Source organism: Calonectris borealis, chromosome 3, assembly GCF_964195595.1.
Source record: "Calonectris borealis chromosome 3, bCalBor7.hap1.2, whole genome shotgun sequence".
In the NCBI taxonomy this organism is placed as follows: domain Eukaryota; kingdom Metazoa; phylum Chordata; class Aves; order Procellariiformes; family Procellariidae; genus Calonectris; species Calonectris borealis.
Genome location: NC_134314.1, coordinates 72,039,398 through 72,054,202, shown reverse-complemented (window position 1 = coordinate 72,054,202; position 14,805 = coordinate 72,039,398). Strand labels below are relative to the sequence as shown.

General features: G+C 38.7%; 1 protein-coding gene across 1 annotated transcript in view; it reads right to left on the bottom strand.

Moving 5' to 3' along the window:
* Positions 1 to 14,805, bottom strand: part of SYNE1 (spectrin repeat containing nuclear envelope protein 1) — a 314,802-nt gene that overhangs the window by 89,204 nt on the left and 210,793 nt on the right. The window contains exons 92-96 of the mRNA XM_075146137.1: positions 13,640 to 13,780; positions 8,034 to 8,222; positions 7,088 to 7,249; positions 5,621 to 5,815; positions 1,888 to 2,061 (exon numbers count right to left, since the gene is read on the bottom strand). Coding sequence (XP_075002238.1) covers positions 1,888 to 2,061; positions 5,621 to 5,815; positions 7,088 to 7,249; positions 8,034 to 8,222; positions 13,640 to 13,780 — 861 coding nt within the window. The remainder of the gene's footprint in view (positions 1 to 1,887; positions 2,062 to 5,620; positions 5,816 to 7,087; positions 7,250 to 8,033; positions 8,223 to 13,639; positions 13,781 to 14,805) is intronic.

Below are 14,805 nucleotides of genomic sequence, written 5' to 3'. Positions count from 1 at the left end.
TTCATACATTTTCCAGCATCTCTGACGCTTTCTGGCAAGACGACCTACCTGACCCGTTGCCAAGCTAAGGGCAAGTCAGATTATCATTGCTTTGCCTTGCAGTCCCTTTCAGAGTCCTTAGGAATATGTTTGCAAATGTTTGCATTTGCCATTTCTGATCGCAACCTTTTTCAAAATAGGAAATTAAAAAGTTATTTGAAACAAAGGATTTGTTGTAGAGGAGATGCTCTTTATTTGCACATTAAAGGTAAGGGTGGCTAAAATGCTAGACTGACATCCATAATGACAAGAAACAGAGCACGCAGCTAGAGTTACTTCTTTCCTCTTCTTTCATGTACATTTAGCGAAATGCTTCCTACCTCCTCCTATGTGTTGCTCTGGCTGCGTTGATAAGCTTCTCTTCCCACTATTTGCTCTTTGTGATTGGTGCATGATGGACTTAAGGATTTCTGTATAATCCTCTTTAGTCTAAAGAGAGACTTAAAGTGACAAATCTCTGGCATGTTTATTCTCAAAAGCTACTTTCCTGACATTCTATTAACCATTCATGTATTACAAACATAGTGCATATTTTAATCTTCCAAACTCAAAGCTCATACAATTCTTGCTCAAAAACCTAGCCTGACATCAAATGTTTTTGTTTCCATAGCAACTGTCAAGTATAAACTTACAAACATTGTTCTTGAAGGAATGTGTGCAGGATAAGATGGACAGAGTCTCTAAAAAGTGGAAAAAATATAGGACTTTATATAAAACTTCCTGTATTAAGATTTTAAGAACCAGCAAAAGAACAACAGTATTAACTTTTCCACAAAGCTTACTGTTCTTTGTAATTTTGAGTTTCCTACAGATTATATAAATTACTGCTTTGTTTAAGTTCACAGTGTTTATCTATATACAACAAACAGCTCCCAAGGTCGGGTGATGAAAGAACACTTGAGACTGAGCAGACTGAAAATTCCAATATTGAAGCGGTGTCAGTGGAAATTTAACTAGATGTTTAATTCATTGGACTTATATGAAACTTAACTCCCATTTATCCTAAAATAGTTGAGATACTCATTCTTTAATAAGAAAAGGGATCTTTTATCCATCTGTCTCTTGTCTATCTCATAATTTTAATTATAGTGATCAGTTCTAAACTCTCATTTAAAAATTGAAAACTCCCATTTAAAAATGGAAAACTCCCACTAATTTGAGAACCTGGATGTTATGACTGATCCAAGTCTTGTTAATAAAAGTATATGCAATTACTCCTATTGCAACAAAATGTTTTTCCTCAGTTGTTTTGGTTGATTAATATTAAATTCATAAAAATAGTAACTACTGATGATTATACTTTACTTCTGAATGTGGGTAGGGGTTACTCCTGAAAAAACCACACCACTATCCCACTATCCTGCTAGTGGGAATGTGTTCTTCAGCTGGAAAAGGAGGAGCAGGAAAGCACACTGCAGGTGTTTTCATACCTATCAAGTGAGCTGTTCCACAACTCTAGCTTGAGTGGAACAAAAACAGCAAGTGAAGTGAACACAAGGCCTTTAAAGCAAAACAAAATGTCCTCCAAAACTTGTAGAGCTTCAAATGTTCTTGCAGTCAGGATATCTTGTTTTCCTACTGCTATGTTTACATGCACTTTCTAAAGCACTGCTTGCAATCTTTAATAAGAAATGAAGAAGAGGCTATATTTTTTTTTTCACAAATCATTGATGAAGCTAACTGAGCATATATAAGGTGCTAAGGAGCTCAGAAACTTCTTCCCCACTAATATGCTGGCTCATCTCACTCAATAATGATCTTAACATTAATACTCCATATTTGCCTCTTCATTCAGATAAAGCTATGTCCATCCTGTTCATCTAAACATTACAGGACTGATGACTTTACCTGACAGTCTACCAGCTGTGCTTCCATGTCCATAGGTTCCTCAGCAGTAACCAGAGCGGTGTCCAGTGTTGCTCGAGTATTGAGTAGCCAGTGGTGAAGCTCATCAGCTTCACAACGGTACCTTTGAAGAGCCTGCTCTTGCCGCTGTTCTTCCAGCTGCTCATTCAGTTTTTCCTAAAGGTACAAATTCTATTTTACTTTTTAAAAGAAATATACTACAACTTTTTAAAAAGTTGTTAAAAAGTTGTTAAAAAAGTCACTTTTAAAAAAAATTTCCCTCTCTGTCTCTCACAACTTCTACATAGTATTTTTAAGCCATAATAAGTCCCTTGGAAACCTTTACAAAATACTATTGCTTTCAATCGATGAGCATGCTTTTCTGGTGACTAAAATTCTGTTTCAGTTCAATCACATCTTCCTTCAGTAGATCTCTGCTACTACAGCCTTCTAAAGGTGAGGTCTTTTCTGCCTCCTCTTGCTGCTCTCCTTTGGGTTTCCCCCACATTGATTCAGTTTGCTCAACTAGCACAGCACTGTTTGCTTAGGGAGAAAGATGCATGGAGACACAGAGCTGGAAGTGGGCTGCAGGGAAAGGAGAGCAGCTTTGCCTTTTTTGGCAGCAGCAGGCTGTTAGATAGTCTTATTGTATCTCAAGAGAGGCACGAGAGGGGTACTTCAAGGACCCAACAGGGTACTGGTGGGCCTTTGGTGTAGCCACCATGGGTAACGAGAAGAATGAAGACCTGTCTACCTTGTCTGGCCTCTCGGAGGATCCTTGTGTCGTGGGTGTGGAAGGACATTAAGCTCCAATGGCTGCTGCAGCAACAGCATCGCAACAATACAGACTCCCTGGCTCCATCTGTCAGCTGGTCCATCCATTGGACAGACAGGGAGTGATCAGCAAGACTCACTCACCCTTTAATAGTCTCATACGAATTTGAAAACTGGCTGAACAGCTGGGCCCAGAGGGTGGTGATCAGTGGCACAAAGTCTAGTGAGAGGCCAGTAACGAGCCTCAGCAAGTTCACTGATGACACAAAATGGGAGGAGTGGCTGATACACCAGAGGGTTGTGCCGCCATCCAGATGGACCCTGACAGGCTGAAGAATAGGCTAACAGGAATCTCATGAAGTTGAACAAAGAGAAGTGCAAAGTCCTGCACCTGGGGAGGAACAATGCCAGGTACTGGTATATGCTGGAGGCCAACCAGCTGGAAAGCAGCTTGGCAGAAAAGGACCTGGGAGTCCTAGTGGGCACCAAGTTGAATATGAGCCAGCACTGGGCCCTTATGGCAAAGAAGGCTAATGGCATCCTGGGCTGCATTAGGAGGAGTGTTGCCAGCAGGTTGAGGCAAGCGATCCTTCCCCTCTACTTAACACTGGTGAGTCCACACCTGGAATACTGTATCCAGTTTTGGGCTCCCCAATACAAGAGAGATACAGAGCTCTGGAGAGAGTAGAGGGGATTTTGGGAATAAGAAACAGATAGAATGGGATGGTCAGAGGATACTTAGATGTATCAGATAATGTGGAACCTAAGCATACTGCAAATGGTATGGAACAAGGGGAGAAGATTGTACCGGATCCAGCTGGGATGGAATTAACTTCCGTTAATCGCAGCCTGTATAGTGCTATGCTTTGCAACTGCGGATAAAACTGTGTTGATAACACAGCAATGTTTTGGCTATTGCTGAACAGTGCTTGCACAGCATTAAGGCTTGCTTTCCAACTGCCCCTCACAAAGGCCAGTAGGCTGGGGATGGGCAAAAGGTTGGGAGGGGACATTGCCATGACAGATGACCTGAACTGACCAAAGGGATATTCCATACCATATGAGATCATGCTCAGCAATAAAAGCTCAGGGAAAGGGGGAAGGGCGGGCATTTATGGTTATGACGTTTGCCTTCCCAAGCCACTGTTACACATGCTGAGACCCTGCTTTCCAGGAAAGTAGCTAAACATCTGCCTGCTGATGGGGACGTAGTGAATAAGTTCATTATTTTCCTTTGCTTACATGCACAGCTTCTCCTTACCCTATCAAGCTGTCATTATCTCGATCCATGAGTCTTTTTTCCTGTCTTCTATTTTTTCCCCATCCCACGGGAGAGGGGAGTGAAGGTGGGTGTTTAGCTGCTGGCCAGGGTCAACCTACCACACTTCTGTGAGGAAATTCAGACCTGTATGTACAGGGCAAATCCCTCACACAGGGAAGTGTTTGCACAGCTTTTCTGAATGCTTAATTTTAATGGGAAAATTAATAATTGCATGTTAGAATAATTTAAAGTATAATGATAGTTGTTAAGTGTCTCAAATAATCCAGAACCGAACAGTTCTCAAGCTCTAGTTATTTGAATTAGGTCTACAGAAAGAACAATATTACCAATCCACACCCTCAACAGCAAAATGTTTTCATTACCTGTTCTATCTGTATTTCTACATTTACATCCCTGCAGTGTTCTGGAAGATTTTATCTGTGAAATCAGAGCTATAAAGTGCACAGGTTAAATTACTGAATATTGTCTGCATACCATACATATTTCTTAGCCAGGATTATTGGAGGATACTTGTGCTATTGTATCAAAGTAACCATCAGAATCCTAGCCATAGTTAACAGTAGTATATTTGACTCATGCTTTATCTTGAAATTATTAGTTAGCATCTCCTCCTAAGTACTATCAAGAAGTTTGTAAGATCCTGTATGGGGTGCAAGCTATAAACAGTAAGGTTCCTATTCTACTTCCAGCTCCTTATTTTTATGTAAAAGCCATTTTTCTTCTGAGAAGTAAAACTTAGTGCAGTTTTTCAAGAATAACAAAGGTATTTGCTAAGGACCTGTTCACTGACTCAAGTGACTGCACAAAACTAATGCAGCTGATGCACCCTGGAACTCCCCTGTAACCCAGGTAGATCCACAGAGCCAATTCTCACTCAGTCTCTCAGAATCAATTGATGCTGGAAATTATGAAGGCAGCACTTGCTGTGTTTATGAATTCACTGCTGCAGTTCTTAGCAGTACAGAAGTAAAACTGCCCTGCAGTGTTCAAAGTAGCCAAACTGTAGCCAGCTTTAGTATGACTGCGTTTTCTCACCTGGATAATACACACAGCAACATTCCTATACGTAAAAGACTTTTTAAAAATCACCTTAGTATTAAAGAATTTTTGGTAAAGCTGGTAGACAAAGAAATAAATGGGTGCATCTTCCATGATAAAAGTTTGCATGCAAATCACTGGGAAGATGAGCGTAGACAACAATGCGATGTTTTGGAAGAGGTGTTATTTGTTTTAAGCTTTCCCCCTTCTCTTGTCTCCCAGTTTGGACAGGCGACTCCTCAAAAGTTTACTATAGATAACACGACTTTTAATACCTGCACTTCATTACCTCTCCTGTGGAGGACAAGGAATACCAAGGGAACCTATTGAGAAAATGTCAATGTGGATATTAAAAAAAAATTATACATATATATATATATAAAACATGACTCCTGCAGTGTGTTTCCAAGTTGCTTCTGGTTACTTATCACCTAGCATTAAGATGAAGGGCTCGCTAAAAAAGAACAATAATTTATTAATGAAAGGAATTGTGAGAAATGAGCAGAACTGAAAATTACTTATTTAATTATCAGCGTCCAATGGTGACTAAGGACTTTGGTGAAAGTACAGGTATGCCAAAAGTGTCTCTGAAAATCTGGAATGTGATCCAAAAGACCCACTCCTAGTGGTTTTTTCTTGTACCTCTAATAATTGTCGTTTTCCTGATGCCTTCATTCGAATTGTGGCCATTCGTTCTGCCAAGACTGTGAGAGTAGACTGCAACGCCAGCTGATCAGCAGCCTCTGCATCCAGTGGTTCTGAAACCAGCTCCTGGGCTAATGATGTCTGAAGCTCAGTGATTTCTTCTTGTAACATTAAAATCTCATCCATCAAAGCCTATTTAGAAATAAGAGCAGAGAAAGTATTTGCTTCATTTATCACTGAGAAGAAAGTATCTCAGGAGGCATAGGCTCAATATAAAATTCAAGATGACTGTCCCAAAGGAACATGAGGAACACAATATATTACTCCTGGTTTGGTAGAGTCAGAATTCAGAAGGACTGAGTCCTGCTTTTAAGCTAGGATCATGCATCTGATAACTGAAATATGGATTTAATTACTTACTTTGAATATCACGAGAAGGAATTCTTTTGGAAATATTATACATACAGATTTATTCTTCCAAAAAAATTTTCTGGAGGGTATTCTAGTAGATACAGTGAAGATAATGAACAAGTAAGTGACTGTGTGTTTGTGAGAGAGAAATAGGGGGCATGAGTTAGCTTCTAGCCTGAAACTTACCAGCTGGACAAAGAACATCCAGCAGTATATGTAAACATCCAGAGATTAACTCCGTGATGTAAAAGAAGGTCCTACGATCACTCTTATCCTATAAATCAGTTTCAAGATACCTACAAAAGGATGCTGCATTACCAATACCTTAGAACAGAAACTCTACTTTCATGTCTGATAGTATATACACATTGGATGCACAGGACATCACACAGTGCTACAAAAGCCAAATGTTATCCTTTTCAGGTCATGGAGTTCCTACTGAAATGAGAACTGGCCCCACCAGGTAGTTTCAAGTTATCACATAGAAGGCTTAGATGATTACAACTTGGACATATGTCAGATTGGTTACTTGATAAAGTATTCTCTTATTATCCAGACCATCATTTCTCAAGACTTCCCTTGGAAAGGAATTTTTCATGAGCTTTGGTTTGTTTGTTTTGTTTAACAAGGCAAAGATTGTATTTAGATCAATTTATAATGCATCAGTATTGGTTATGATCTTAGTAAATTTGGGAACATTGTAAATAGTCCAATATATGCTAGTAGCACTGATGCTGAAGAACAGTATGTGTAGGTGTCACTGAACACAATCTTTGACAAAAGATTTTGCTTTGAAAATTTCGATTGGACAAACTCTTATGATCTATTTGACTTTTTTAAAAGGCTCCTTATTAAAAGAATCCCCATTACACTATCTTTAGAGCAGTGGGAAGTCCAGAAAGGCAAGACATACAATTAACAGAGAAGATTCATACAACTAATGCATGTTTTCGAGGCATCCAGCCATGAAGAACGCCACTGTCTAAGAAAAGGGAACTAAAAATATACAGGTAATGCATGCTCTCCCTCTATTTCTCACATATAAGTTTTTACCTGATGTTCAGCCATCTGGCTCTCTGGGCTTTTGGCTGGTTCCAGACTCTCATTTAGTTTGATCTCAGTGGTCTCCATTTTTGTGGATATAGACTGGAGTGTGTCCTGATATTTCTGTTGACGCTCAAGTGCTTCATAGAGGGTGCGCTGCTTTTCACTGATCTGAAGAGGAATAAAGGTATAAATTTTGTCCTCTGATACAGGATTTGCTCTTTCTTCTGCTTCATACATCCCTAGGCTTATGAGACTAAAACCAAATCCTTGCAACAAGTTTTCAAAAGTATAAATTATAAAGCAAAACATCCATATTAAAAAATATGTATCTGTTTAAACATCATCAGTCAAATCCTAGGTTCTGTGACTGAAAAAAAATGGACTTTAATAAGCAGGAAAAACCTAGGCACATTCTCATGCCTTATTTTAGATTTTATGCACTCAAACATGTGGATGTGCACAATTTGCTAGATGCATAGCTCTTAATACTCCATAATAGCTACTGTGCCTCTGCAAAGAATTAAAATTTATAGCATGTGATCAAAACTTTGACCATTTTCATACATCACTGAATGATTATGCTGCACTACTGTATAGAAACGTGTTAAGTTGACTCAGTATTTGGAGAAACTGGATTCTTGGGCCTTTTTTGCCAACTCATCCAGCATGAGTGGATTTCCCTGTTACGTTATGGAATATAGTCTGACAGGAGCCAATATTTCTGAAGGCAACTATTGGCCTTAATGACTTTTATTTTTTCTTAATGGAGGTCCATCCTGCACAGGCTTTCAAACAAAGAACAAAGCCAGTGTAATATAATATCACACCTAACAATTCCTGTTACCACCTGAAAACCAAGAATTGCAGAGAAGAATATTAGCTGAGCCAGTTCTTTGCATTTTATTCCTCACAAGCTAGCTGATTATTTTGAACCCTCCAGATGAAGACTTACCACATTTTTCAGTGTTTCCCAAGAACGCTGCAAATCGTCCAATTTGGCACTAGCAGCTGATTCTAAGCCTGGTTCATAGAACTCCTGGGTGGCTGAAGTGCTGGGTTGAATTTTAGCAGCTTCTGTCTGCAACTGTTCAGCAGATAAGGCCAACTGTTCAGCAGATAAGGCTTGGTAATAAGCAATGTCCTACAAGCACGAAGCACATTATTGCATTTTCAAAACACAAGATACTGCATAAGAATATCCCCCCACATACTGCTCCATTGCATATGTCCATTAAAATAAAATCCACAAAGCCAAAACCACCAGGAAATCTCTGAGCAACACAGTAAATAAATATTTAATAGTAGTACACTGAGTACGGTTTGGAGCTTCTCTATGGTGAAGACTGTAGATGCATTTTTTTCAAGTTCATATTAGGTAGGAGGTGCAGGAGGCAACTGTGGACAGACAGGAAAGACTGGGAGGGGAGTGCTACAAGTGGGAGTGTTGTTCTAGCATCATCACAACTACACATGGGGAAAACCCATCACAACAGACAGTCGGTTATGGTACTGTACATAGCAAGAATATCACCCTAATGAACACTAGCATAGAGAAGGCAACAGAAGAACCAAAAAGGAATATGCTGAAGGACTAGTCAATGATGTAAGAAAGAGTATGAAGCACTAGCTTATAGTAAGTCTTCAAACAGGTACTCTCAACTAACTTATAATGGGAAAAGGGACCAAAAGTACTAAAGAAGATGGGCAAATGTTCAAATTACCATTGAAAATTCAGGGTGGAACAGTTTCTCACTAGAACTTCTATACTTAGTGTATGGGGATTTCTTCAACTATTGCAGGTGACAATTAAAAAGATCTACAGAAAATGTAAAATTAAGGAAACATGCACAGTATCTGTATTTAAGTCAGGAAAGCAGACTTGATGACAAGGATTATTTAAAACTGAAACCACGTATGACAGTTACCACCACATCTATTTGGAAGCTGCAAGATGCTGCAACCTTCCTTCTTCTCACTTAGTAGCCCTACTTAGTGAACTATGCTCCAGACCATGCGACACAGAAGCTGTTGTCCAGTTTCTTCAATCATTTTGAATTTGTAAATGTCCCTGGTGAAAACCTTAATACTCAGTTTTGCTGCCAGTGAAATCAGTAAGAGATTTTCCACTGATTTCTGTTACATTGGACCAAACCTACTTTCGGGCAGCTCTCAGAGTTATCACAATATTTGCATAAAAAGTTGCTCAAAATCTAGTGAAAAGTATACTGGAAAATCCTCCTCCAATGATTGCAAGTTACTCAAATTACTTCTTTCCTGACCCTGTATGATGGGGAGGAAAATTCAGCATGTCGAGCCATGTGACTGAGAGAAAACTAAGTGCCTTTCACTTGGCAGCTTAGAGAGCTGTGTCTACCAAATAGACCACAGACCATTTGCTGTACTGCAATTGTAAGAGTGTAAATGTGTATAAATACCTGAAGGGATAGTGCAAAGAAGACAGTGCCAGGTTCTTCTCAGTGGTGCTCAGTGATAGGACAAGGGGCAATGGGCACAAACTAAAACACAGGAGGTTCCCTCTGGACATCAGGGAAGACGTTTTCACTGTGAGAGTGACTGAGCACTGGGACAGGTTGCCCAGAGAGGTTGTGGAGTCTCCATCCTTGGAGATACTCAAAAGCCACCTGGATATAGTCCTGGACAACCTGCTGTATGTGGCCCAGCTTGAGGAAGGGGGTTGGACCAGATGGCCTCCAGAGGTCCCTTTCCAACCTCAACCATTCTCCAACTCTGTATAGGTGTATAAAAGTTAGGTACTAAACAAGACTACTTCTGAGGCACTAGAGCTCAGAGCATAATTATGATCATAATTTGGAGCAGAATGTTTATTTCCCAATGTCATTTCAATATGTTATCTAATACCATATGTGAACAAAACCAAACAAGCTCTGGAAAAGCATTGAAACCAGGTCACTCCCCAGGCACAGCCACCTCTTGGGCTCTCTTTCTAACCAAATCTAGGGAGCACAGAACGCCCACCTGTCCCAGAAAACACCCCATCACCCAGCAGCTGCACAGATAAGGTTCGTCAGTCTTTCCCCCAAGAATGAAGAGACTTATCAGGTTATCTGCTTCATGTATGGACATTTTAACAATTAAGGTGCTACTCACAGATCACCACCAATATTTTTAAAGGGAGGCAGCAGCCAAGAGTGTATTTTACAGACAGCTTGATCACACATCTTTACTGAGGATGCCTGAAAACGTCAGTCTCTCCAGAGAAACAGAAGATCCAAGAATGGACAGCACATTAAACTGTCCAAAAGTGTCAGATGAGGTACTTCTTCAAAGGCAATAATCGGGAAACTTTAAAAATTTAATGACGAAATTGTTTACAATACCCAGGAGCCAACAGGGAATAGGTAACAGCTTAGCACAGCATTCAGAACTGGAATTTCAGAAGTTTTTACTCTGACCACAAGTGATCTTTCCAAGTCACAGTGAAAAATTGCACCAGTGCAGGCAACTTCTCATTTTGCCTTGTCTGCAGCTACTCTCCAGCCTTCAGCTAGTCCTCTCTTTTCTCTTGAGGCCAAGAGAAACGCTGTGCTTCTGAGACTTCTTAATCATCATTTCCAGAATAAAGGCCTTGCTTTTAAAAGAGGGGAAAGCAATCCCTTTCCCCGTCTGTCCACCTACTTTTTGGAATAAACAACATTTCTTTTTGGTAGGGCTTTAATGCTGACAGTGTGAATCCAGATGGTTTTACACATAACAGAGTTTGTTCCCCCTATAAAAGGCCTAACATCTCATGTCCTCTTTTATGAAAATTAGCCAATGAAAAGCTTTGTTGTTAGGATGTAGGAGCAAAGGGTGTGTTTAGATTTCAAAAGATATTTAACAAGAGCTGTTGCACCTTTGATGAGTTTTCATATAAGGAAGGAGAAAGAATGATTAAGTAAGCTGTGAACAAGGAGATAGAAAGACATTTAACAGTGACCCAGTGCTGAAGACTTGAATCACAGGATCAGGTGTGACCTCCAAGGCTTTGTGTCAGCACTTCAGCTTTTTCAATTCAATTGCTCTGCATTATGCATCTGGAAAATAAGTTTTAAAAGAATGTGCTAAATTTTAATCAACTATATCTTCGGGTAAGCGTGGGAAGTTTTAGCCCCAGAGGGGACTCATTCAGTACTGCAACACAGATGAAGTGCCTGATTTTGCTATACATCAAAATAAACTTCATTAAACTGTTATCTATTGCTGAAATATTATACACTGTGAAATCCCTCAGCCTTTTAAAAGTTAACATTTTTATAGTTGTTCCCCGCTCACCCCCCGTTGTTTTTAGAGGAGTTTCAGTACAAAACAAACAACCTGGGCAGCTGTTAACTTATAACAGTGCGGGATCTGTCACTTTCTTGTATTTATGGTCTTGGTTTAATCTATTTCAATACATAGAACCAGTATTTCCACTAACATGCACTTGGCATTTGTTTTATATTTTCATTACTTGTTAGCAATGTAAAAATAGTGCATAGATGTCTCAGTTCAGACTACCCACCTTTCATCATTAAGAGATGCTAGGAAACCCTGATGTACATAGATTACTGTACATAGATTACTATGGATGAAATTAAAAACAGTCTTAACACCCAACCTTCCCTCCTAAAAACATCCCACTTCATATGAGCTTTTAATTTTTTTCCAAAGAGTAGATTAATGTAATTCTTTGCTTTCTAGAGTTCCTGCTTACATGTTTTTCTGGTACTTTGCAGGTGATCTTCCTGTGAAAAATTATTTCTCTTAACACTGGCTACTTTTTAAAACAAAACATTTCCAAATTAGTTTTGCTGAGTCTTTTACTGAATACAAAATTTTTTTAACTTACATTTAAGCTCCTAATTCACTATTCTCTAGATTTTTTTCTTTTTTAACCAACCTTCTTTCCTGAAGTCTCCCTGGGCGTTCATCATGATCAGCACTGCCAGTTTCATAGCTTCCTTAGTTTTAATCTCATGTGAGTGTGAACCTAAGCATTTTGTAACTAAACCACTGTATTTGGAATGTTCTTCCACTTATTGTTTAGTACATGCAGTTCATTTCACCATTAACCACATTGACGAAATTTTAATCTGCCAGTTTTTTAGATTATTATTACACCAGCGATTTTATCTCTTTCAAAGATCTTCTGCTAAATGGAAGACATAATATTTTTGTTCAATTTTGCCCTGTAAATCACAGGTTCTAAAACTTGCATTTTGGTGTCAGCTCATGGTACAACAGCATCTTCACTGGATTTTTGTTATTATTTGAGTTATTTGAGCTCTTAATCCTTTTTTTTCATTTTCAGAGAAATGTAATGAACTGACACTGAATTTGTTTATTAGAAAGCAAGCTGCTCTTTCTCCTTTAACTCTTTCACTGATTAACACTGTCATAAGATTTTTGTGCTGAAATATATAGCTGCCTTCCTACTGTAAGTAAACTTTACTGGGAAATTCTGATTATCTGAAATGACAGAACACCAGAAAAATTCTTCTCATTCTATGTAATTTTTTTTATTATGAAGGTAACTTTATAACTTTATTGTTATGAAGATTTTGTCACCATTCTTACTATCTTACCTTAGTATTCTTTCTTATGTCAGTTCATGAAAACGAATCATTTATATTTAGCAACTTCTATACAATGATAAGCATCTTTGAAATGAGTGGAAAGAATTAGTGAGCAACTTGCTCAAAGTTCTTTATTTCTACTCAGCAATGCAACGCGAGACCATTCTACCCTTTAAGTCTGCAGTGCAGACTGCAATTTTGGAAGCAGCCACAAATGAAAAAACAACCAACCAACCACAAACCCCACAACATGATGAATGCAGTGAGGTGGTGACTGCTCCTAAGGCTCATTTATAAACTTCTAAAACATAACATTTTATGTGTGTCTTCATGCACGTGATGCTTAACGAGCTGGTTCATCGCTCACATTTTAATCAATGCTGATGTACATTAGTTCCTATTAGAAGTGCCAGGGTCCTCAGTTTTGATTTAAAATCTAACTTCAACGATTTCACTGATCTGCCTTAGGCTGTCACTGAAAGTATGGAATGAACAATACATGAAAGTTAATACTTGAAATGGTTTGAAGTGGAAGATATCAGACTGTGGCTTCAATGTTACAATGCCAATGATACCATGAGATAGATGTATATGTACATAATGCAACGTTTTATTATGGGCAGTACAAAATTGCATTTTTTTCTCAGGATGCAAGATTCCATTAAGTGCTACTGTGAAAATAAAAATTAGGTTATAAATAGAAAATAGTAGTGACATGGAAGACCTTTGTAATTGTCACTTAAAATTTATTTTTAAAAATAGTGAATAGCTGTAACACCAAATTTATACATTTTAAACTCAGAAGTCAATATTTGTACCCATTTTGGACTAGAACCTGAAGGTTCAGTTAGGTCAGAGGTTAAGCCTCAGATCCTTGGAGCTATAGGTAAATATTATTTCAGAGGATTAAATAAACCACCTGTGGAATGGAACCATGCATGTCTCTGAGATAAAAGCTGAATGAATGCCAAGAGGGAGGTACCTGGTTAACAGAAGCATCTGTATTAGCCACAGGTGAGGGAGAGCGACAGGCAGGTGGAGAAGAAATCTCACTGTTGGTTCCCTCCTCCCCAGACTCTTCAGTGACAGGGGAGAGCAGCGTGTGACAGCGACCAGCAGTCATCTGCCACAGGAAAAACAACCCCAGGGCACAAGAAGAAAATCAGTTACCTCAACTTAGGTTTGACTTAGATTGAGATCAAAACAATAAAAACACCACATGGCCAGAATTACCATGACATTAGTTAGTCATATTTAACACTATTACATTTACCAGCTTAAAAATCTGGTTCAATTAATAGTCTCATTTACTTGTCATACTTCAGTATGCACACGCTCTCCTGTACCCTAATGAATTTAAAACAAAATGTATAGCAAGCAACTTAATAATAATAAATCAAGGTTTGCCTACATGTCTTCTAATACAATAACTACTGCATATGGAAATACTATGGAGAGCTACAGAATAACGCAGTATTGGCCTCAGTATCCAGGCCTGGTTAGAACAACAAGGAAGAGACTTAAAATGTAAAATACACCCAGTCCAGTATCAACATATTTTTCTTGCTTCCCCAATGTTGTTAATGCAGTGATAAATCCTGAAATCTGCATTCTTATTTTCACTCAGACAAAAATCCCAACAGCATCAGCAGTGTGTTTGTAATGAGACCCAATTAGAAACAAACAAAAGCAGAGTAATTCAAATATGAGGCCTATGGCAGTACTTAGCCAGTTTTCATTTCCAACACACTCATCTGAGAATATAAGCAGCATACTGTCAATTATCACAACAACATTTTAAGACAAGTGCTTTAAAAATATGGTGCGTAAAACCTATACACTGCAACGTGTTATGAAATAATATTTATTCTGGTTTTATCTTATTCCTGTAATTCAGTAGTTTCTTAGCATTTGCTCTTGCATGCTGACAGCTACAAAAAAGCACTATATTTGCATCTCATTACAGACAACTTCCACTGGTATTTGCCTGTTAAAAAACTTCATCCTTTATCAGCAAGTCTTGAAAACCCATATGAAGCAAAACACAGTAAGGGGAAGCTGCAGCTTGTTTTGTTTGCCATGCTCCAGTCATTTCAAAAGAAAAATGTAGATGTGAGCTGTGGCAATTTGCTACACGGGAGTGTTGCA